General features: G+C 39.2%; 2 protein-coding genes across 3 annotated transcripts; both read left to right on the top strand.

Moving 5' to 3' along the window:
- The first annotated feature begins 11,180 nt into the window (after positions 1-11,180).
- On the top strand, positions 11,181-14,272 carry LOC112241598 (protein-lysine methyltransferase METTL21C-like). 2 transcript variants are annotated; one of them, XM_042313819.1, is made up of 5 exons: positions 11,181-11,594; positions 12,229-12,346; positions 13,468-13,713; positions 13,818-14,156; positions 14,199-14,272. In XM_042313819.1, the coding sequence occupies exons 1-5, from the start codon at positions 11,316-11,318 to the stop codon at positions 14,270-14,272; spliced, it is 1,056 nt and encodes a 351-aa protein (XP_042169753.1). In that variant the 5' UTR covers positions 11,181-11,315. The 2 variants fall into 2 exon arrangements, with proteins under 2 accessions (XP_042169753.1, XP_042169754.1); XM_042313820.1 differs by having other exon boundaries at positions 13,818-14,272.
- LOC121843932 (protein-lysine methyltransferase METTL21C-like) lies at positions 14,272-16,976 on the top strand. Its single transcript, XM_042313821.1, has 5 exons — positions 14,272-14,442; positions 14,599-14,862; positions 15,018-15,169; positions 16,084-16,201; positions 16,333-16,976. Exons 2-5 carry the CDS (start codon positions 14,766-14,768, stop codon positions 16,713-16,715), a joined length of 750 nt encoding a protein of 249 aa, XP_042169755.1. The 5' UTR covers positions 14,272-14,442; positions 14,599-14,765; the 3' UTR covers positions 16,716-16,976.
- The last annotated feature ends 8,217 nt before the right edge of the window (positions 16,977-25,193 follow it).

The raw sequence follows: 25,193 nt of genomic DNA, 5'->3' as shown, positions 1-25,193 counted from the left end.
ATCCCTTTAAGGTCAAGGGAGGCTCAGCTAGCTCCACCCACTTCAGGCAGCTTCCAGAAGTGTCCGTCAGGGATTTGGCCCCGCCCTCATCTGCCCTTTCGACCTCCCCGAGAAAGATCCATTTAAGACATAACTCATCCATCAATCATCCTGAGACATCTTTAAGACATACCTCATCCTCTCTGTCATCCCTCGTCCTATTTCAGTCTCACTAAGTGGTGAGGTGGGATTCCCGTAGACCTCCTCTTGGCTGGGGGGGATACCCCTCAATCTCCCATTCCATAAAGCTATGCTTCCCACTGAGCTACATTAGTCATTGACCTCACCGTAATGTAGACCGTGGTATTTTGGTGATCCAAACGAACCCGGGAACCAGAGAACTCCCTGTTTTTAATTCGGCCTCATTTATAAGTGTCCCTACAAGGAGACTAAATCAGACTGTTACTAAAAACCCTGCAAAACATTAAGAACACCTGCTACAGATATACCAGTCAAGCCAACACAGGTCACCACTCAGGACAGATATTACAGCCACATACACTGAGTGGACAAAACATTAAGAACACCTGCTACAGATATACCAGTCAAGCCAACACAGGTCACCACTCAGGTCAGATATTACAGCCACATACACTGAGTGGACAAAACATTAAGAACACCTGCTACAGATATACCAGTCAAGCCAACACAGGTCACCACTCAGGACAGATATTACAGCCACATACACTGAGTGGACAAAACATTAAGAACACCTGCTGACAGACATGTGTTGTTGTGTATTTAGGTGAAGACATGACAGACACTGTGTTGTTGTGTATGTGTTGTGTATGTGTTGTGTGTATGTGTTGTTGTGTATGTGTTGTTGTGTATGTGTTGTTGTTTGTGTTGTGTGTTGTGTATGTGTTGTTGTGTATGTGTTGTTGTGTATGTGTTGTTGTGTATGTGTTGTTGTGTATGTGTTGTTGTGTAGTGTTGTTGTGTATGTGTTGTTGTGTAGGTTGTTGTGTATGTGTTGTTGTGTATGTGTTGTTGTGTATGTGTTGTTGTGAATGTGTTGTTGTGTATGTGTTGTTGTATGTGTTGTGTGTTGTGTTGTGTATGTGTTGTTGTGTATGTGTTGTTGTGTATGTGTTGTTGTGTATGTGTTGTTGTGTACACCTGTGTTGTTGTGTATTTTGTGTTGTTTGTGTATGTGTTGTGTGTATGTGTTGTGTATGTGTTGTTGTGTATGTGTTGTTGTGTTTGTTGTGTATGTGTTGTTGTGTATGTGTTGTTGTGTATGTGTTGTTGTGTATGTGTTGTTGTGTATGTGTTGTTGTGTATGTGTTGTTGTGTATGTGTTGTTGTGTGTTGTTGTGTATGTGTTGTTGTGTATGTGTTGTTATGTGTTGTGTGTATGTGTTGTTGTGTATGTGTTGTTGTGTATGTGTTGTTGTGTATGTGTTATTGTGTATGTGTTATTGTGTATGTGTTGTTGTGTTTGTGTTTGTTGTGTATGTGTTGTTGTGTATGTGTTGTTGTGTATGTGTTGTTGTGTATGTGTTGTTGTGTATGTGTTGTTGTATGTGTTGTTGTGTATGTGTTGTTGTGTATGTGTTATTGTGTATGTGTTGTTGTGTTATTGTATGTGTTGTTGTGTTTGTATGTGTTGTTGTGTATGTGTTGTTGTGTATGTGTTATTGTGTATGTGTTGTTGTGTATGTGTTGTTGTGTATGTGTTGTTGTGTATGTGTTGTTGTGTATGTGTTGTTGTGTATGTGTTGTTGTGTTTGTATGTGTTGTTGTGTATGTGTTGTTGTGTATGTGTTGTTGTGTATGTGTTGTTGTTATGTGTTGTTGTGTATGTGTTGTTGTGTATGTGTTGTTGTGTATGTGTTGTTGTGTATGTGTTGTTGTGTTGTATGTGTTGTTGTGTATGTGTTGTTGTGTATGTGTTGTTGTGTATGTGTTGTTGTGTATGTGTTGTTGTGTATGTGTTGTTGTGTATGTGTTGTTGTGTATGTGTTGTTGTTGTGTATGTGTTGTTGTGTATGTGTTGTTGTGTATGTGTTGTTGTGTATGTGTTGTGTATGTGTTGTTGTGTATGTGTTGTGTATGTGTTGTTGTGTATGTGTTGTTGTGTATGTGTTGTTGTGTATGTGTTGTTGTGTATGTGTTGTTGTATGTGTTGTTGTGTATGTGTTGTTGTGTATGTGTTGTTGTGTATGTGTTGTTGTGTTGTGTATGTGTTGTTGTGTATGTGTTGTTGTGTATGTGTTGTTGTGTATGTGTTGTTGTGTGTTGTGTATGTGTTGTTGTGTATGTGTTGTTGTGTATGTGTTGTTGTGTATGTGTTGTTGTGTATGTGTTGTTGTGTATGTGTTGTTGTGTTTGTATGTGTTGTTGTGTATGTGTTGTTGTGTATGTGTTGTTGTGTATGTGTTGTTGTGTATGTGTTGTTGTGTATGTGTGTGTATGTGTTGTTGTGTTGTTGTGTATGTGTTGTTGTGTATGTGTTGTTGTGTATGTGTTGTTGTGTATGTGTTGTTGTGTTTGTGTTGTTGTGTATGTGTTGTGTATGTGTTGTTGTGTATGTGTTGTTGTGTATGTGTTGTTGTGTATGTGTTGTTGTGTATGTGTTGTTGTGTATGTGTTGTTGTGTATGTGTTGTTGTGTATGTGTTGTTGTGTATGTGTTGTGTATGTGTTGTGTATGTGTTGTTGTGTATGTGTATGTGTTGTTGTGTATGTGTTGTTGTGTATGTGTTGTTGTGTATGTGTTGTTGTGTATGTGTTGTTGTGTATGTGTTGTTGTGTATGTGTTGTTGTGTATGTGTTGTTGTGTATGTGTTGTTGTGTTGTTGTATGTGTTGTTGTGTATGTGTTGTGTGTATGTGTTGTTGTGTATGTGTTGTTGTGTATGTGTTGTTGTGTATGTGTTGTGTATGTGTTGTGTGTTGTTGTTGTGTATGTGTTGTTGTGTATGTGTTGTTATGTGTATGTGTTGTATGTGTTGTTGTGTATGTGTTGTTGTGTATGTGTTGTTGTGTTGTGTATGTGTTGTTGTGTATGTGTTGTGTGATGTGTTGTTGTGTATGTGTTGTGTATGTGTTGTTGTGTATGTGTGTATGTGTTGTGTATGTGTTGTTGTGTATGTGTATGTGTTGTTGTGTATGTGTTGTTGTGTATGTGTTATGTGTTGTGTTGTTGTGTATGTGTTGTTGTGTATGTGTTGTTGTGTATGTGTTGTTGTGTATGTGTTGTTGTGTATGTGTTGTTGTGTATGTGTTGTTGTGTATGTGTTGTTGTGTTGTTGTTGTGTATGTGTTGTTGTGTGTTGTTGTGTTGTTGTGTATGTGTTGTTGTGTATGTGTTATTGTGTATGTGTTGTTGTGAATGTGTTGTTGTGTGTGTTATGGTAGTAGGTGTAACGGTTTTCTAGTGGTGATGAAGGAGAGTCGGACCAAACTGCAGCGTGTCGATTTCGATCCATGTTTAATACAACAAAGAAACACGAACTTACAAAAAACAATAAACGAAACCGAAACAGCCTATCTGGTGCAAACTAACAGAGAGTACACATAGGACACTAAGGACAATCACCCACGACAAACTCAAAGAATATGGCTGCCTAAATATGGTTCCCAATCAGAGACAACGATAAGCACCTGCCTCTGATTGAGAACCACTCCAGACAGCCATAGACTTTGCTAGACAACCCACTAAGCTACAATCCCAATACCACCACCAAAACCCCAAGACAAACACACCACAATTACAAAAACCCCATGCCACACCCTGGCCTGACCAAATACATAAAGATAAACACAAAATACTTTGACCAGGGCGTGACAGTAGGTGCCAGGGACAGCAGTTTGTGTGTGTCAAGAACTGCAACGCTGCTGGGTTTTTCACGCTCAACAGTTTCCAATGTGTACCAATAATAGTTTCCCACCCAAAGGACATCCAGCCAACTGGACACAACTGTTGGAAGCCTTGCAGTCAACAGGGACGCTGTGGAACGCTTTCCACACCTTGTAGAGTCCATGGCCCTGATGAGGCTGTTCTGAGGGCAAAAGGAGGGTGGGAGGAACAACTCAATATTAGGAAGGTGTTCCTCCGGGTTTATAAGGTCTGAAATTATTGCCACCCTTTGAGATGAGCAAAAAAGACTGTATAAAATAAAATTACAAATACTGAGCTATATCGAATGCAACAAAAAAAATGGGGAAATTCTATTTACATTCTACGTTGCTAAGTTCATCTCAGTTTAAGGGACTGTATTGTGGCCTTCCATGGCTTCCTGCGCCACTGGGGTAAAACAATGAGGTAAAACAATGAGGAAAACAATGAGGTAAAACAATGGGGTAAAACAATGAGGTAAAACAATGAGGTAAAACAATGAGGTAAAACAATGAGGTAAAACAATGAGGTAAAACAATGAGGTAAAACAATGAGGTAAAACAATGAGGTAAAACAATGAGGTAAAACAATGAGGTAAAACAATGAGGTAAAACAATGAGGTAAAACAATGGGGTAAAACAATGAGGTAAAACAATGAGGTAAAACAATGAGGTAAAACAATGAGGTAAAACAATGAGGGTAAAACAATGGGGTAAAACAATGAGGTAAAACAATGAGGTAAAACAATGAGGTAAAACAATGAGGTAAAACAATGAGGTAAAACAATGAGGTAAAACAATGAGGTAAAACAATGGGGTAAAACAATGGGGTAAAACAATGAGGTAAAACGTGTGTCAAATCCCTTCGCCACCATCAACATGGGAAAACACCAATAGCTCACAACCAAAAAGAGACACATTATGATGTCATTACCTGGTTGTTGACCATAAAATCAAACAGGAAATGGGTACAACATTTTTTAGAATAATTAAATATACCACTTAGGGAAACAATTAATATGTTTAAAACCCCTCAGAACAGTGGTAAACCTGCCTGGTATTGGTACTTTTTAAACCCCTCAGAACAGTGGTAAACCTGCCTGGTATTGGTACTTTTTAAACCCCTCAGAACAGTGGTAAACCTGCCTGGTATTGGTACTTTTTAAACCCCTCAGAACAGTGGTAAACCTGCCTGGTATTGGTACTTTTTAAACCCCTCAGAACAGTGGTAAACCTGCCTGGTATTGGTACTTTTTAAACCCCTCAGAACAGTGGTAAACCTGCCTGGTATTGGTACTTTTTAAACCCCTCAGAACAGTGGTAAACCTGCCTGGTATTGGTACTTTTTAAACCCCTCAGAACAGTGGTAAACCTGCCTGGTATTGGTACTTTTTAAACCCCTCAGAACAGTGGTAAACCTGCCTGGTATTGGTACTTTTTAAACCCCTCAGAACAGTGGTAAACCTGCCTGGTATTGGACGCATGTGTATCTTGTCCCCACAGTAAGGAAGATGGTTCTGGAAGGGCCATCTTCACCATGCCTCCAAATCAACAATTGAACAACTCCTCTGTGTCAAAAGGCTCTTCATTGAAAACAACCGACTACTGTAAAGATCCACACACACCATCAATGGGTTTTGCTTCGAAAGAATGATGCATATGCAGAGAATAACCCCATTACCTACTGTAGAATATGGTGCTGGATCTTTGATGTTATGGGGCTGTTCTGCTTCCGCTGGTCCTGGGGCTCCGGATGCTTCCGCTGGTCCTGGGGCTCCGGATGCTTTCGCTGGTCCTGGGGCTCCGGATGCTTCCGCTGGTCCTGGTGCTCCGGATGCTTCCGCTGGTCCTGGGGCTCCGGATGCTTCCACTGGTCCTGGGGCTCCGGATGCTTCCGCTGGTCCTGGGGCTCCGGATGCTTCCGCTGGTCCTGGGGCTCCGGATGCTTCCGCTGGTCCTGGGGCTCCGGATGCTTCCGCTGGTCCTGGGGCTCCGGATGCTTCCGCTGGTCCTGGGGCTCCGGATGCTTCCGCTGGTCCTGGGGCTCCGGATGCTTCCACTGGTCCTGGGGCTCCGGATGCTTCCGCTGGTCCTGGGGCTCCGGATGCTTCCGCTGGTCCTGGGGCCCTGGATGCTTCCGCTGGTCCTGGGGCTCCGGATGCTTCCGCTGGTCCTGGGGCTCCGGATGCTTCCGCTGGTCCTGGGGCTCCGGATGCTTCTGCTGGTCCTGGGGCTCCGGATGCTTCCGCTGGTCCTGGGGCCCTGGATGCTTCCGCTGGTCCTGGGGCTCCGGATGCTTCTGCTGGTCCTGGGGCTCCGGATGCTTCCGCTGGTCCTGGGGCCCTGGATGCTTCCGCTGGTCCTGGGGCCCCGGATGCTTCCGCTGGTCCTGGGGCTCCGGATGCTTCTGCTGGTCCTGGGGCTCCGGATGCTTCCGCTGGTCCTGGGGCTCCGGATGCTTCCGCTGGTCCTGGGGCTCCGGATGCTTCCGCTGGTCCTGGGGCTCCGGATGCTTCCGCTGGTCCTGGGGCTCCGGATGCTTCCGCTGGTCCTTTTTTACCCCTTTTTCTCCCCAATTTCGTGGTGTCCAATTGTTAGAAGTTACTATCTTGTCTCATCGCTACAACTCCCTTACGGAGCAGCACCAGAATTAAAAACACGTCTTACCTTTTTGTAGTTAATAAATTCAACGTAATAACTTGGCCAATTGTATCCTTAACTGGCTCTGTAAAAGTGAATCCATTCTTCTGTAGCTAATAAAAACATCTCTCTCCCTATCTTCTGAATCATCATTATAATGTCAGGACCGTAGCCTATGCTTTGGAGGGGGGAGGGGCAGGTAGCCTAAACATGTTCCAATGCTTTGAAAATAACGATTCTGTTCCGGAACAGTATGGATAACTTTCGTTCCATGTTCCGTTTCTGTTCCTTGAAAATGTTCATTATTTTCCTTTTTTTTGGTTCTGTTCCCTGAACCAGTTTCAACCCCTGATTTTGACACCAATCTTTTTGTATTACTTCAGGGATTCTTGAAAGACGGGACAATCAACAAAACAAAAATCACAAATATTGTTCTTAATATTAACAACATTTGATAAATTGTGTATTTTGATAAACCAAAGTATCAGCTATCACTGTCACACATGTAAAGGAACCGCCTTCTAATTTTACAAAAATATCATCAAACAGCAATCTAAGGGACAGTTCGAAATATATTGGGGGAGGGGGGGGTGTCATAAATGTTTTTTTGCCCCCCTCCCCCCCAACGTAAAACATATTTTCACACACCCCTCTCATGGAAAAAAACATTATGTTCTCGACCACAAATAACAATAACTGTAGCAACCCTGTGTTTATAAACGTGGATATCGACTTTGACCACGTTCAATACCCGGTGTTGCGGGCCAGAAGATTGAGAGTTCACCGACCACCACGGACAAGCTAACTTTCCCTGCCTGTTTTCATCAGACCTAAACCCCGATCAGAGCTGGCTGAAGACAATGATCAGCTAAGTGGAAATCCGATTGTCAACCGTTTTAATGCACCACAACCAAAAGCAAAGCATAGCGACATTGGGCGCTCCAACGTCATGGTTTATGTTTTCAACACCACAATCTGGATGAACGTGGGCAGGAAGCCTACAGGAGACTATTGAAGGAGTCTAATCAGATTAAAACATTGTGACTCGTTGTGTCTACGCCACACGTAAAACGTAATACATTTCATTTTAGCCAATCGCAGGGCCTGAAACAAACTTTTTGGTCCAACAGCCACTGTGGCAGGCAGATGAAAAAAAAAATCGACCAGCCACTCAGATTGTTGACCAGCCTAAATATTTTTCTGACATAATTACACCAAAAACTGATGAGCATGCTTTGTAATGTTTCTAAAACAATAAATGTATTACTAGTAAGAAGTAATGTGGTATATTGCCCAAATCTTTTTTTTTTTTTGTGATTTGAAAAACATCACAGATCAGACAAAATGTTGAGCTGCCCCTTTAAGGACGGGAGGTTACCGTGGTAATATGCCTGACTAGTAGCTGACTTATCTTTGCTCGCAGTTGAAACAAACTGAAACATTGAAAAACAACCTGGCTTGTGAACAAAGTCAAGATAAACACTTTCAAATAAATTAGAGCAACGTTTCTGCCTGTGGCAGCGCTTCTATAAAAAATCTGTCTTTCAGCACTTCACTCACAGCTGCTCACAGCTGCTCATAGTCCACAAACCAGGCAGTGTTGCTGCAAGAGGAGGGCTATAGGTTTCCTCATTCTTTGTTTGCGATTACCAGCTATGAAAAAAAAATGGCAGAAATCATTTGAAAACGGCTACAGCACAGTTTATTTTTTGCCATAAATGTGCTCATACTTGACTTATAACTTTATTTTAATTTGCAAATGCGAGTGGAATGCTGGCACTGTGTAGCCCTGACCCCTGACCCCTGACCACCCGCCAATGTGACTGATGAAGTAAACATATTTACCCGCCATTGCCAAAATCTACCCACATTTGGCTGGTGGCTGGTGTTAATTTCAGCCCCTGTCCTCAGTTGCTTCATGACTCTAAAACCTAATTAAAATAAACATATTTGAACCAAAATTCATATCCTATTTTAGTATATCAGGTAGATGGAGTTGACAGTTTACGGTGATTTAGATATTGTTTGTTTAAATCTAAAATGTGTTTGTGTGTGTTTCAGATGGTTCCATCTCTAAATATAGAGTCGGGTTGGTGTGATGAAGGATTCTGACTCTGAGACGACCCAGGAGGATTCTGACTCTCATAGTCTTAAAACCTCGACTCTGAGATGACCCAGGAGGATTCTGACTCTCATAGTCTTAAAACCTCGACTCTGAGACGACCCAGGAGGATTCTGATCAGTCTTAAAACCTCGACTCTGAGACGACCCAGGAGGATTCAGATACAGTCTTAAAACCTTGACTCTGAGACGACCCAGGAGGATTCTGATCAGTCTTAAAACCTCGACTCTGAGACCCCAGGAGGATTCTGATCAGTCTTAAAACCTCGACTCTGAGACGACCCAGGAGGATTCTGATCAGTCTTAAAACCTTGACTCTGAGACGACCCAGGAGGATTCTGATCAGTCTTAAAACCTCGACTCTGAGACGACCCAGGGATTCTGGATCTTAAAACCTCGACTCTGAGACACCCAGGAGGATTCGAAACAGTCTTAAAACCTCGACTCTGAGACGACCCAGGAGGATTCAGATAAAGTCTTAAATCCTCGACTCTGAGACGACACAGTAGGATTCAAACAGTCTTAAAACCTCGACTCTGAGACGACCCAGGAGGATTCTGATCAGTCTTAAAACCTCGACTCTGAGACGACCCAGGAGGATTCTGACTCTCATAGTCTTAAAACCTCACTCTGAGACCCAGGAGGATTCTGATCAGTCTTAAAACCTCGACTCTGAGACGACCCAGGAGGATTCTGATCAGTCTTAAAACCTCAACTCTGAGACGACCCAGGAGGATTCTGATCAGTCTTAAAACCTCGACTCTGAGACGACCCAGGAGGATTCTGATCAGTCTTAAAACCTCGACTCTGAGACGACCCAGGAGGATTCAGATAACGTCTTAAAACCTTGACTCTGAGACGACCCAGGAGGATTCTAATCAGTCTTAAAACCTCGACTCTGAGACGACCCAGGAGGATTCTGATCAGTCTTAAAACCTCGACTCTGAGACGACCCAGGAGGATTCTGATCAGTCTTAAAACCTCGACTCTGAGACGACCCAGCAGGATTCTGATCAGTCTTAAAACCTCGACTCTGAGATGACCCAGGAGGATTCTGACTCTCATAGTCTTAAAACCTCAACTCTGAGACGACCCAGCAGGATTCTGACTCTCATAGTCTTAAAACCTTGACTCTGAGACGACCCAGGAGGATTCTGATCAGTCTTAAAACCTTGACTCTGAGACGACCCAGGAGGATTCAGATACAGTCTTAAAACCTTGACTCTGAGACGACCCAGGAGGATTCTGATCAGTCTTAAAACCTCGACTCTGAGACGACCCAGGAGGATTCTGATCAGTCTTAAAACCTCGACTCTGAGACGACCCAGGAGGATTCAGATAACGTCTTAAAACCTTGACTCTGAGACGACCCAGGAGGATTCTAATCAGTCTTAAAACCTCGACTCTGAGACGACCCAGGAGGATTCTGATCAGTCTTAAAACCTCAACTCTGAGACGACCCAGGAGGATTCTGATCAGTCTTAAAACCTTGACTCTGAGACGACCCAGCAGGATTCTGATCAGTCTTAAAACCTTGACTCTGAGATGACCCAGGAGGATTCTGACTCTCATAGTCTTAAAACCTTGACTCTGAGACGACCCAGGAGGATTCTGATCAGTCTTAAAACCTCGACTCTGAGACGACCCAGGAGGATTCTGATCAGTCTTAAAACCTCGACTCTGAGACGACCCAGGAGGATTCAGATAAAATCTTAAAACCTCGACTCTGAGACAACCCAGGAGGATTCAGATAAAATCTTAAAACCTTGACTCTGAGACGACCCAGGAGGATTCTGATCAGTCTTAAAACCTCGACTCTGAGACGACCCAGGAGGATTCTGATCAGTCTTAAAACCTCGACTCTGAGACGACCCAGGAGGATTCTGATCAGTCTTAAAACCTCGACTCTGAGACAACCCAGGAGGATTCAGATAAAATCTTAAAACCTCGACTCTGAGACGACCCAGGAGGATTCTGATAAATCTTAAAACGTCGACTCCGAGACGACCCAGGAGGATTCTGATCAGTCTTAAAACCTCGACTCTGAGACGATCCAGGAGGATTCTGATCAGTCTTAAAACCTCAACTCTGAGACGACCCAGGAAGATTCAGATAAAATCTTAAAACCTCGACTCTGAGACTTCCTAAGATTCAGTTAGAACGATCTTCAACAAGAAGAAGAGAAAAAGACTTCATTAATCAATGATTCGCTAAGTACGAGATGGAACACGAAGACAGAAAGGTGGAGGGTTGACCCCCAAAACCCCACTGACCAAATAAAACCAAGGGCTGCAGTAGGTAGGTGATAGTTTTTGGTTTGATAAAGGGTTTTAAAAGCGGCCATTTCTGCTCTCTCGTCAACTCCGCTGTGAGGCAGTCCATATGGGGAATGAACGAGGGCTGTGGAAGGGTGTCTAAGGGTGTCAGGATTTCATTACAGTACTTAGCTTTGACAGACTGTTAGCGGGGAAAAATATGTTGTTACCAAACATGGTTCGGGGAGGGGTGAAGTTAGGGAGAGGGGGAGAGAGATAAAAACTCAAGTGTTGGACTTGGGGTTTACAAAGTGTGGGAGAGACTGAGCCTGTAGAGAGTGCTGGCTGTACCATTAGTAGCTAACTTGTCATTTCAAAATCAGTGCAGTTGATGTAAAATAATCGTATTTCAGATTTTTATGGATCCTTTAGGCACAAATCACAAAGATGAGAAGGACACTGCATTCATTACAGTAGAGGAGGAGGAAGATGAGAAAGATGATAGCGAGACAACAGTGATAGACGGTGAGGAGGAATCAGATGACAAAGCCAAGGAGACTGAACCCCGGCAGCAGAAGGAGCAGGCCTGGGCCCCCACTACCTACTCCAAGTTTGGTAAAGAGGTGTTTTGCTACGTAGGAGAGGAGATCAGCATCTTTGAGGCCTTGGACTCTTACGGTGCTGTCACCTGGCCAGCGGTGAGTTAGTCTACTATTTAACATGACATTCATAGATAACAATGATAAGATAACAATGATAACGGTGAGTTAGTCTACTATTTAACATGACATTCATGGATGGATGTAGGATAACGATGAATTAATATGATGGATGATGATTGATGATGGTGATGAGGATGGTGATGATGATTTATGAAGTTCTACCAACTATAATGATGGTTTCTATAGTAACAATGGTTGAAGTTCTAACGACAATAATGATGGTTTCTATAGTAACTCATGATGAAGTTCTAACAACTATAATGATGGTTTCAAAAGTAACTATGGATGAAGTTCTAACAACTATAATGATGGTTTCTATAGTAACAATGGTGGAAGTTCTAACAACTATAATGATGGTTTCTATAGTAACTGTGGATGAAGTTCTAACAACTATAATGATGGTTTCTATAGTAACTACGGTTGAAGTTATAACAACTATAATGATGGTTTCAAAAGTAACTATGGTTGAAGTTCTAACAACTATAATGATGGTCTCTATAGTAACTATGGATGAAGTTCTAACAACTAAAATGATGGTTTCTATAGTAACTATGGTTGAAGTTATAACAACTATAATGATGGTTTCTATAGTAACTCTGGTTGCCTGCAGGCGTTGGCTCTGTGTCACTACCTAGAGACCAACGTTGAGCAGTTGAACCTGGTGGACAAGGCAGTGCTGGAGCTCGGAGCAGGTCCTGGCCTAGTGTCTATTGTAGCCACACTCCTAGGTGAGTCTGGGCATTAAATTTACTCATATTGTACATCTGAGAAGATCGGAGAGGTGTAAGAAATATGGCAACATTTCTACCTAGCCTATCAAGGTGGCTAGTAAGGTGGAGGAGGTCCTGTCAGGGTGGCTAGTAAGGTGGAGGAGGTCCTATCAAGGTGGCTAGCAAGATGGAGGAGGTCCTATCAAGGTGGCTAGCAAGGTGGAGGAGGCCCTATCAAGGTGGCTAGCAAGGTGGAGGAGGCCCTAGCAAGGTGGAGGAGGTCCTATCAAGGTGGAGGAGGTCCTATCAAGGTGGCTAGCAAGGTGGAGGAGGACCTATCAAGGTGGCTAGCAAGATGGAGGAGGTCCTATCAAGGTGGCTAGCAAGGTGGAGGAGGCCCTAGCAAGGTGGAGGAGGTCCTATCAAGGTGGAGGAGGCCCTATCATGGCAGTTAGGAAGGTGGAGGAGGTCCTAGCAAGGTGGCTAGCAAGGTGGAGGAGGTCCTATCAAGGTGGCTAGCAAGGTGGAGGAGGTCTTATCAAGGTGGCTAGCAAGGTGGAGAGGGTCCTATCATGGCGGTAAGCAAGGTGGAGGAGTTCCTATCAAGGTGGCTAGCAAGGTGGAGGAGGTCCTATCAAGGTGGCTAGCAAGGTGGAGGAGGTCCTATCAAGGTGGCTAGCAAGGTGGAGGAGGTCCTATCAAGGTGGCTAGCAAGGTGGCTAGCAAGGTGGAGGAGGTTCTACCAAGGTGACTAGCAAAGTGGAGGAAGTCCTAGTAAGGTGGCTAGCAAGGTGGAGGAGGTCCTATCAAGGTGGCTAGCAAGGTGGAGGAGGTCCTATCAAGGTGGATTGCAAGGTGGAGGAGGTCCTATCAAGGTGGATTGCAAGGTGGAGGAGGTTATACCAAGGTGGAGGAGGTCCTATCAATGTGGAGGAGGTCCTATCAAGGTGGAGGAGGTCCTATCAATGTGGCTAGCTAGGTGGAGGAGGTCCCGGCATTCTATACCACTTACACCTATCCAACCTTTTCAGATCTGCATGAAGTGTCGTCGGCACTAGACAACTAGTGGCTAGGGGTTGATTTGGTACTGGCCACCTGTGTGTCTGTTAGTTGAATAACAGAGTGCTTCCTGTCCCCAGGTGCCTGGGTCACAGCTACAGACCTACCAGAGATCATAGGTAACCTGAGAGCCAACCTGCTCCGTAACACAAGAGGGCGCTGTAGGAACACTCCCCAAGCTGCAGCTCTGTCCTGGGGTCCTGACGTGGAACGCATCTACCCCAGATCTGTCTATCGCTATGACTACGTGCTGGCGGCTGACGTGGTGTATCACCATGACTACCTGGAAGAGCTGCTGTTCACCATGAGATACTTCTGCCGTCCAGGTTGATTGATTGATTGGTTGATTGGTTGATTGAACTGTTTAAAGAATCCCAGAATATAACACATGAAAGCATTAAATTACGCTTATTTCTAATGTGGTCCTCAGGAACCACTCTGATCTGGGCCAACAAGGTCCGCCTCAAGACAGACCTGAGCTTCACAGAGAACTTCAAGAACACGTTCAACACCACCCTGCTGGCTGAGATTGGAGAGGTAAACATATTAATGGGCACGTGTCGAGAAACAGAGGAGAAACCAGAGCTAGACCCAGGAAAACAACAGGAAGAGGAGGAAACCAGAGCTGGACCCAGGAAAACAACAGGAAGAGGAGGAGGAGCCAAAGCTGGTCCCAGAAAAACAACAGGAAGAGGAGAAGGAACCAGAGCTGGACTCAGGAAAACTACAGGAAGAGGAGGAACCACAGCTGGACCCAGGAAAACAACAGGAAGAGGAGGAGGAACCAGAGCTGGTCCCAGGTAAACAACAGGAAGAGGAGGAGGAAGAACATGTCTGTTTACAGGTGGAGGAAAATGGTTTAGAGGAAAAGGAGGAAGAGTTTGAAGCAGATCAAACAACTGAGAATGAGGAAGAAGAGACGCAGAAGGAGGGACTGAAAGAGGGGAACAAGGACAGAGAAAACCAGGTAGACTCTCAGGATTGCAGAGACGACGAAGAGCAGCAGAATTCTGCTGGCTCACGTTCTACCTCCGAATCAGAGCTTGAGGGTCTTGGTGAGCATTCAACCTAATGTAAATATAAGTTCTAAAAGGCCAGGAGCTGATCTCATTGTGTTGTTGAATTAGTTTAGTTTATTAAGATCCCTACTGCACATGCAGCAGCTACTCTTCATGGATTGACTTGTGGTCTTCTTTGTGTTTCTTGTGCAGAGGAGGCAGACACTCAGGACTCAAATGTCCAACGGGAGGAGAGACCAGTCTGGGTCGAACAGTTTGTTGTGGAGGCAGATAAAAGGTCAGAGGAACAAGACAACAGTTTGGAGGAGGAGGAGGAAGCTGATGCAGTTGATGGCAGTAGCCAAGCTTGGGAGAAACAGATGTTGGAACATAGTGATGAAGGATATGGGGATGATGATGATGCAGAAAACACTAACTCCCGCTGTAGCACCGAAGCGACTGATGAAGACATTATCGGTGAGTCATTGACATCATTTTTTAATGCCTAGATACTCAGACTCAATTATTCAACAACACAAGTCTACCATTGACAGTACACACCCAGGAAATAGAAATGGTATGATCCATCCCCATTAGAATGTGAATGAGTGGTTTGTTCCATTCCTGTGTAGAGGAGCTGGACACCAAGGATACAGGAGATGCCCAGCTGGATAATACCCACGTCCCCTGGATACGACTGGACAGAGAGGTCTACTTCTATGCTGGGCACAAAATCAACATCGTCGAGGCAATGGACTCCCATGGCGGAGTGATATGGCCAGCAGTGAGTACAGTTCTACACTACATTTGGCATTGTCGGCAGGATAAATCACTACATTTGAAGTAGTCGGCAGGATGAATCACTACATTTGGCGTTGTCGGCAGGATAAATCACTACATTTGGCGTTGTCGGCAGGATAAATCACTACATTTGGCGTTGTCGGCAGGATAAATCACTACATTTGGCGTTGTCGGCAGGATAAATCACTACATTTGGCGTTGTCAGCAGGATAAATCACTACATTTGGCGTTGTCAGCAGGATAAATCACTACATTTGGCGTTGTCAGCAGGATAAATCACTACATTTGGATAAATCACTACATTTGGCGTGTCACTACATTTGGCAGCAGGATAAATCACTACATTTGGCGTTGTCGGCAGGATAAATCACTACATTTGGCGTTGTCAGCAGGATAAATCACTACATTTGGCGTTGTCAGCAGGATAAATCACTACATTTGGCGTTGTCAGCAGGATAAATCAGGATAAATCACTACATTTGGCGTTGTCAGCGGATAAATCACTACTTTGGCGTTGTCACATTTGGCGTTGTCAGGATAAATCACTACATTTGGGATATTGTCAGCAGGATAAATCACTACATTTGGCGTTGTCGGCAGGATAAATCACTACATTTGAAGTAAATCACTACATTTGGCGTAAATCACTACATTTGGCGTTGTCAGGGATGAATCACTACAGGATAAATCAATGCACCAAACACTCATTTGGCATGGAACAACAGGTGTCTTCTGGCCTTCCTGTTCAGATTGCTCTTCAGGGAAACAGACAAATGGACTACTGACAAATGGACACCTAGTGGTGGACTTCTATAAAGGTCCTACCTGCAACACGTGATGGACCACTAGGTGGTGATAGGCTACACGTAGTAATATAATATATTTGCTCCCCTGCAGGCATTGGCTCTATGTAACTACCTGGAGACCAATACTGATGTGATAGATCTGAAAGGAAAGCAGGTTTTGGAACTGGGATCAGGGACAGGATTAGTGTCTATCGTCGCCAGTCTACTGGGTAAGTCTTACTGATTACCTTTGAGTTTTAGACTCTAATCCCATCAGCTGCTGTATCTGGTGATAACTGACTACAAAAGACATCTTTCTTCTTCTTCTTCTTAAGAAGCTCCTTATGTAATGTGTCCCCAGGTGCCCAGGTGACGGCCACCGACCTCCCAGACGTCCTTAGCAATCTGAGATACAACTTGCTCCGAAACACCAGAGGGCGCTCTAAATATACACCTGAGGTGACAGCTCTGTCCTGGGGTTCTGAGGTGGAACGCACTTACCCACGATCCGTGTATCGCTATGACTACGTGCTGGCGGCTGACGTGGTGTATCACCACGACTTAGAGGAGCTGTTGGTTACCATGAAATACTTCTGTCGTCCAGGAAACACTCTGATCTGGGCCAACAAGGTCCGCCTCAAGACAAACCTGGTATTCACTGAAGACTTCAAGAACACATTCAACACCACCCTGCTGGCTGAGATGGGAGAGGTTAAGATCTTCAAGGCCACGTGTAAAAGGTAGGAATTATGGAAAGAAGGATGAGGAACTACTGTCGACATCCTGCCGACTGTAACCAAGACTCTTTTCTTCTTCCTCTGAGAAATGCTTGAAGACAGAAGGCGGCCATCTTGGCTAATGATAATGGACGTTGATGGACTACTGATGTTGTTGTTGATGTTTGTTCTACTTTCAAATTATCTACTATATATAGTGCTTTATTGTTTACTTTGTTTTTACACACGTACTTAGATAGTTGATATTAATATTAAAATGTATGCACTTTTCTGTCTTGTTTCAGTTTGTATGGTCAAATAATAATACCAATAATAATAATAATAATACCAATAATAATAATAATTATACCAATAATAATACCAATAATAATACCAATAATAATAATATTAATAATAATACCAATAATAATAATAATACCAATAATAATAATAATAATAATACCAATAATAATAATAATACCAATAATAATAATAATAATAATAATACCAATAATAATAATACCAATAATACTAATAATAATACCAATAATAATAATAATACCAATAATAATAATAATAATAATACCAATAATATTAATAATACCAATAATAATAATAATAATAATACCAATAATAATAATAATACCAATAATACTAATAATAATAATCAGAATAATAATACCAATAATAATACCAATAATAATAATAATACCAATAATAATAATACCAATAGTAATCATAAAAATAATACCAATAATAATAATACCAATAATAATAATATTAATAATAATACTAATACCAATAATATTAATAATACCGATAATAATAATACCAATAATACTAATAATAATACCAATAATAATAATACCAATAATAATAATAATAGCAATAATAACAATAATAGCAATAATAATCATAATAATAATACCAATAATAATAATATCAATAATAATACTAATACCAATAATATTAATAATAAAAATAATAATAATACCAATAATACTAATAATAATACCAATAATAATAATAATACCAATAATAATAATAATAATACCAATCATATTAATAATACCAATAATAATACCAATAATACTAATAATAATACCAATAATAATAATACCAATAATACTAATAATAATACCAATAATAGTAATACCAATAATAAAAATAATAATAATAATACCAATAATAATAATAATAATAATACCAATAATAATACAAATAATACCAATAATAATAATAATAGTTCCAAGAATACCAACAATAATACCAATAATAATAATACCAATAATAATAATAATAATAATACCAATAATAATACAAATAATACCAATAATAAAAATAATAATTCCAAGAATACCAATAAGAATACCAATAATAATAATACCAATAATAATAATAATACCAATAATAATAATAATACCAATAATAATAATAATGCCAATCTCTAGGTAACCATTAGAGAGTCTAATAATACCAATAATAATAATGATAATGGATATCGTAAGTATGCTGCTGGTGGACCTGAGAAATACATAACACACTCACAATGGGAGACAATTAGTCTTCCAAATCTTTTTATTCAGAATTATTTTCCCATTTGTGACATAATTCCATTACAGTGACTATGATAACAAAATAGTGTGTTGGTATTTTCCATATGTGGCCGAATAAAAATATTGACATAAAATAATACTAAATGTAACCAAGTTAAGAACATACTGTAAACTTACTCTTCACAGCTAGCTTGAAAGGTTAGATTTTTTTTAAACAACTAGCTAATGTAACTAGCTAAACAGAAAAAGCTAGGCTAACATTACTTTAATTCGCCACTTTACAAGCTAGCCAGCAAACTCTTCAAATAAACATACCAGATATATGACAGAAAGAGATACTGTATATGCTGACCTGGTCAGAAAATCTAAATGTCAAACAACATACTGGTACGTTGGTTGGTCACAGTACAACAATACTACAACAACATACTGGAATGGGGGTTGGTCACAGTACAACAATACTACAACAACATACTGGAATGGGGTTGGTCACAGTACAACAATACTACAACAACATACTGGAATGGGGTTGGTCACAGTACAACAATACTACAACGACATACTGGAATGGGGGTTGGTCACAGTACAACAATACTACAACAACATACTGGAATGGGGGGGTTGGTCAAGCTGCCATTTGAATCAGTACAACAACCATACTGGAATGGGGGTTGGTCACAGTACAACAATACTACAAATGGCATACTGGAATGGGGGTTGGTCAAGTCAAAACTGGAATGGGGATTGGTCACGACAACAAATACTACAACAACATACTGTCACAGTACAACAATACCACAACAGGAATGGGGGTTGGTCATCAGTCCAACAATACTACAACAACATACTGGCCCTGTCCCCTCATCAGACCCCAATACTACAACTACATACTGGAAGAGGCAGGGGCATACCAATACCTCTGACAAAAGGGTTTCATGCTGGATTAGAATTGGGATTTCACAGTACAACAATACTACAACAACCCTGGAATGGGGTTTCAGGTCAAATTCTCTTAGCCAGGCCAATGGGGGTGACTAAATCAAAACAGTTTTTAATGGAGGTCAATACTACCAACATACTGGAATGGGGTTGCCCACCATGTTTAATCAGTTCACTGTGCCCTATGATAGTTATTGGCTTGATATGTTTATCAAAACCAGTATAAAAGGTCACAGTACAACAATACCCATGTTTATGTATAGGTATTCACCATGTTTATGTATAGGTATTCACCATGTTTATCATATTCCCCATGTTTATGTATAGGTATTCACCATGTTTATGTGGATTCACCATGTTTATGTATAGGTCATTCACCCGATGTTTATGTATATTCTCTTAGCCATGTTTATGTATATTCACCATGTTTATGTATAGGTATTCCCCATGTTTATGTATAGGTATTCACCATGTTTATGTATATTCACCATGTTTATGTGTAGGTATTCACCATGTTTATGTATAGGTATTCACCATGTTTATGTATATTCCCCATGTTTATGTATAGGTATTCCCCATGTTTATGTATAGGTATTCCCCATGTTTATGTATAGGTATTCACCATGTTTATGTATATTCACCATGTTTATGTATATTCACCATGTTTATGTATATTCACCATGTTTATGTATAGGTATTCACCATGTTTATGTATATTCACCATGTTTATGTATATTTCACCATGTTTATGTATAGGTATTCACCATGTTTATGTATATTCACCATGTTTATGTATATTCACCATGTTTATGTATAGGTATTCACCATGTTTATGTATATTCACCATGTTTATGTATAGGTATTCACCATGTTTATGTATAGGTATTCACCATGTTTATGTATAGGTATTCACCATGTTTATGTATATTCACCATGTTTATGTATATTCACCATGTTTATGTATATTCACCATGTTTATGTATATTCCCCATGTTTATGTATAGGTATTCACCATGTTTATGTATAGGTATTCACCATGTTTATGTGTATTCCCCATGTTTATGTATAGGTATTCCCCATGTTTATGTATATTCACCATGTTTATGTATAGGTATTCACCATGTTTATGTATAGGTATTCCCCATGTTTATGTATATTCCCCATGTTTATGTGTAGGTATTCACCATGTTTATGTATATTCCCCATGTTTATGTGTAGGTATTCACCATGTTTATGTATAGGTATTCACCATGTTTATGTATATTCACCATGTTTATGTATATATTCACCATGTTTATGTATATTCACCATGTTTATGTATAGGTATTCACCATGTTTATGTATAGGTATTCACCATGTTTATGTATAGGTATTCACCATGTTTATGTATAGTTTATGTATATTCACCATGTTTATGTATAGGTATTCACCATGTTTATGTATAGGTATTCACCATGTTTATGTATATTATTCACCATGTTTATGTATATTCACCATGTTTATGTATAGGTCACCATGTTTATGTATAGGTATTCACCATGTTTATGTATATGTATATTCACCATGTTTATGTATATTCACCATGTTTATGTATAGGTATTCACCATGTTTATGTATAGGTATTCACCATGTTTATGTATAGGTATTCACCATGTTTATGTATTCACCATGTTTATGTATAGGTATTCACCATGTTTATGTATAGGTATTCACCATGTTTATGTATAGGTATTCACCATGTTTATGTATATTCACCATGTTTATGTATATTCACCATGTTTATGTATAGGTATTCACCATGTTTATGTATATTCACCATGTTTATGTATATTCACCATGTTTATGTATATTTCACCATGTTTATGTATAGGTATTCACCATGTTTATGTATAGGTATTCACCATGTTTATGTATAGGTATTCACCATGTTTATGTATAGGTATTCACCATGTTTATGTATAGGTATTCACCATGTTTATGTATAGGTATTCACCATGTTTATGTATAGGTATTCACCATGTTTATGTATTTCCCCATGTTTATGTATAGGTATTCACCATGTTTATGTATAGGTATTCACCATGTTTATGTATAGGTTTCACCATGTTTATGTATATTCACCATGGTATTCACCATGTTTATGTATAGGTATTCACCATGTTTATGTATAGGTATTCACCATGTTTATGTATAGTTTATGTTTCACCATGTTTATGTATAGGTATTCACCATGTTTATGTATAGGTATTCACCATGTTTATGTATAGGTATTCACCATGTTTATGTATAGGTTTATTCACCATGTTTATGTATAGGTATTCACCATGTTTATGTATATTCACCATGTTTATTTTCACCATGTTTATGTATATATTCACCATGTTTATGTATATTCACCATGTTTATGTATAGGTATTCACCATGTTTATGTATAGGTATTCACCATGTTTATGTATATTCACCATGTTTATGTATAGGTATTCACCATGTTTATGTATAGGTATTCACCATGTTTATGTATAGGTATTCACCATGTTTATGTATATTCACCATGTTTATGTATAGGTATTCACCATGTTTATGTATAGGTATTCACCATGTTTATGTATATTCACCATGTTTATGTATATTCACCATGTTTATGTATATTCACCATGTTTATGTATAGGTATTCACCATGTTTATGTATAGGTATTCACCATGTTTATGTATAGGTATTCACCATGTTTATGTATATTCACCATGTTTATGTATATTCACCATGTTTATGTATAGGTATTCACCATGTTTATGTATAGGTATTCACCATGTTTATGTATATTCACCATGTTTATGTATGGGTATTCCCATGTTTATGTATAGGTATTCACCATGTTTATGTATAGGTATTCACCATGTTTATGTATAGGTATTCCCCATGTTTATGTATAGGTATTCACCATGTTTATGTATATTCACCATGTTTATGTATATTCACCATGTTTATGTATAGGTATTCACCATGTTTATGTATAGGTATTCACCATGTTTATGTATAGGTATTCACCATGTTTATGTATAGGTATTCACCATGTTTATGTATAGGTATTCACCATGTTTATGTATAGGTATTCACCATGTTTATGTATATTCACCATGTTTATGTATAGGTATTCACCATGTTTATGTATAGGTATTCACCATGTTTATGTTTATATATTCACCATGTTTATGTATAGGTGTTTTCACCATGTTTATGTATAGGTATTCACCATGTTTATGTTTATGTATATTCACCATGTTTATGTATAGGTATTCACCATGTTTATGTATATATTCACCATGTTTATGTATATTCACCATGTTTATGTATAGGTATTCACCATGTTTATGTATATTCACCATGTTTATGTATAGGTATTCACCATGTTTATGTATATTCACCATGTTTCACCACCATGTTTATGTATATTTCACCATGTTTATGTATAGGTATTCACCATGTTTATGTATATTTCACCATGTTTATGTATATTCACCATGTTTATGTATAGGTATTCACCATGTTTATGTATATGTTTATGTATTCACCATGTTTATGTATATTCACCATGTTTATGTATATTCACCATGTTTATGTATAGGTATTCACCATGTTTATGTATAGGTATTCACCATGTTTATGTATATTCACCATGTTTATGTGTAGGTATTCACCATGTTTATGTATATTCACCATGTTTATGTATAGGTATTCACCATGTTTATGTATAGGTATTCACCATGTTTATGTATATTCACCATGTTTATGTATATTCACCATGTTTATGTATATTCACCATGTTTATGTATATTCACCATGTTTATGTGTAGGTATTCACCATGTTTATGTATATTCACCATGTTTATGTATAGGTATTCACCATGTTTATGTATATTTCACCATGTTTATGTATATTCACCATGTTTATGTATAGGTATTCACCATGTTTATGTATAGGTATTCACCATGTTTATGTATATGTATATTCACCATGTTTATGTATAGGTATTCACCATGTTTATGTTATTCACCATGTTTATGTATAGGTTTATGTATTCACCATGTTTATGTATAGGTATTCACCATGTTTATGTATATTCACCATGTTTATGTATAGGTATTCCCCATGTTTATGTATAGGTATTCACCATGTTTATGTATATTCACCATGTTTATGTATATTCACCATGTTTATGTATATTCACCATGTTTATGTATAGGTATTCACCATGTTTATGTATAGGTATTCCCCATGTTTATGTGTAGGTATTCCCCATGTTTATGTATATTCCCCATGTTTATGTATATTCACCATGTTTATGTATATTCACCATGTTTATGTATAGGTATTCCCCATGTTTATGTATAGGTATTCACCATGTTTATGTATATTCACCATGTTTATGTATATTCACCATGTTTATGTTTTCATGTTTATGTATATTCACCATGTTTATGTATATTCACCATGTTTATGTATAGGTATTCACCATGTTTATGTATATTCACCATGTTTATGTGTAGGTATTCACCATGTTTATGTATATTCACCATGTTTATGTATATTCACCATGTTTATGTATAGGTATTCACCATGTTTATGTATATTCACCATGTTTATGTATATTCACCATGTTTATGTATATGTTTATGTATAGGTATTCCCATGTTTATGTATAGGTATTCACCATGTTTATGTATAGGTATTCACCATGTTTATGTATATTCACCATGTTTATGTATAGGTATTCACCATGTTTATGTATGTTTATGTATAGGTATTCACCATGTTTATGTATAGGTATTCACCATGTTTATGTATAGATATTCACCATGTTTATGTATATTCACCATGTTTATGTATATTCACCATGTTTATGTATATTCACCATGTTTATGTATATTCACCATGTTTATGTGTAGGTATTCACCATGTTTATGTATTCACCATGTATTCACCATGTTTATGTATAGGTATTCACCATGTTTATGTATATATTCACCATGTTTATGTATAGTTTATGTATATCACCATGTTTGTATAGGTATTCACCATGTTTATGTATATTCACCATGTTTATGTATAGGTATTCACCATGTTTATGTATAGGTATTCACCATGTTTATGTATAGGTATTCACCATGTTTATGTATAGGTATTCACCATGTTTATGTATATTCACCATGTTTATGTATAGGTATTCACCATGTTTATGTATAGGTATTCACCATGTTTATGTATAGGTATTCACCATGTTTATGTATAGGTATTCACCATGTTTATGTATAGGTATTCACCATGTTTATGTAGAGGTATTCACCATGTTTATGTATAGGTATTCCCCATCTATCCTGCTCCATAAGGCATTATAGAATGTTAGATAACACATTCCATTGCGTATGCATCGGTATCCATTTCTAACAGCAAGCTACTGTAAAAAACACTCACTAGAAATACCTGCTGTGACCAGAAAATACATTGAGCATAACTTGGTGCAACAACTCTCTGTCAAACCTCTATTTACATACTGGGATTACTTGTAAACAGACACTGAGTAATAGTGTGTGTGTGTGTGTGTGTATATATCTCTCCACAGCACTGACTCAAAACTGCTATTACACATGCTGCTTGTAAACAGAGATTGGGTAATGGATCGATGTGTGTGTCAGATGGTCTCCTCTCTAAATATATCGTTGTGTTGGTATGATGGGATGTGTCCAGCAAGATAAACAGTTTTAACATCTGTAGAAGGGTAGAGATAACAGTTTTAATGTCTGTAGAAGGAGTAGAGATAACAGGATAACAGTTGTAATGTCTGTAGGAGTAGAGATAACAGGATAACAGTTGTAATGTCTGTAGAAGGGGTAGAGATAACAGGATATCAGTTTTAATGTCTGTAGAAGGGTAGAGATAACAGGATAACAGTTGTAATGTCTGTAGAAGGGGTAGAGATAACAGGATAACAGTTGTAATGTCTGTAGAAGGAGT

The sequence above is a fragment of the Oncorhynchus tshawytscha genome, unplaced genomic scaffold, assembly GCF_018296145.1.
Source record: "Oncorhynchus tshawytscha isolate Ot180627B unplaced genomic scaffold, Otsh_v2.0 Un_contig_837_pilon_pilon, whole genome shotgun sequence".
Taxonomy (NCBI): domain Eukaryota; kingdom Metazoa; phylum Chordata; class Actinopteri; order Salmoniformes; family Salmonidae; genus Oncorhynchus; species Oncorhynchus tshawytscha.
The sequence above is the reverse complement of the archived record's forward strand: the minus strand, read 5'-3'. Positions and strand labels throughout refer to the sequence as shown.

Bases quoted from the DNA above. Each gene is read 5' to 3' on its own strand.
- LOC112241598 (XM_042313819.1), top strand. From the start codon at position 11,316: ATGGATCCTTTAGGCACAAATCACAAAGATGAGAAGGACACTGCATTC. The intron at 12,347-13,467 runs GTGAGTCTGGGC...TCCTGTCCCCAG, and splicing joins TATTGTAGCCACACTCCTAG to GTGCCTGGGTCACAGCTACA. The intron at 13,714-13,817 runs GTTGATTGATTG...TGTGGTCCTCAG, and splicing joins GAGATACTTCTGCCGTCCAG to GAACCACTCTGATCTGGGCC.
- LOC121843932 (XM_042313821.1), top strand. From the start codon at position 14,766: ATGTTGGAACATAGTGATGAAGGATATGGGGATGATGATGATGCAGAA. The intron at 14,863-15,017 runs GTGAGTCATTGA...ATTCCTGTGTAG, and splicing joins GACTGATGAAGACATTATCG to AGGAGCTGGACACCAAGGAT. The intron at 15,170-16,083 runs GTGAGTACAGTT...GCTCCCCTGCAG, and splicing joins GCGGAGTGATATGGCCAGCA to GCATTGGCTCTATGTAACTA.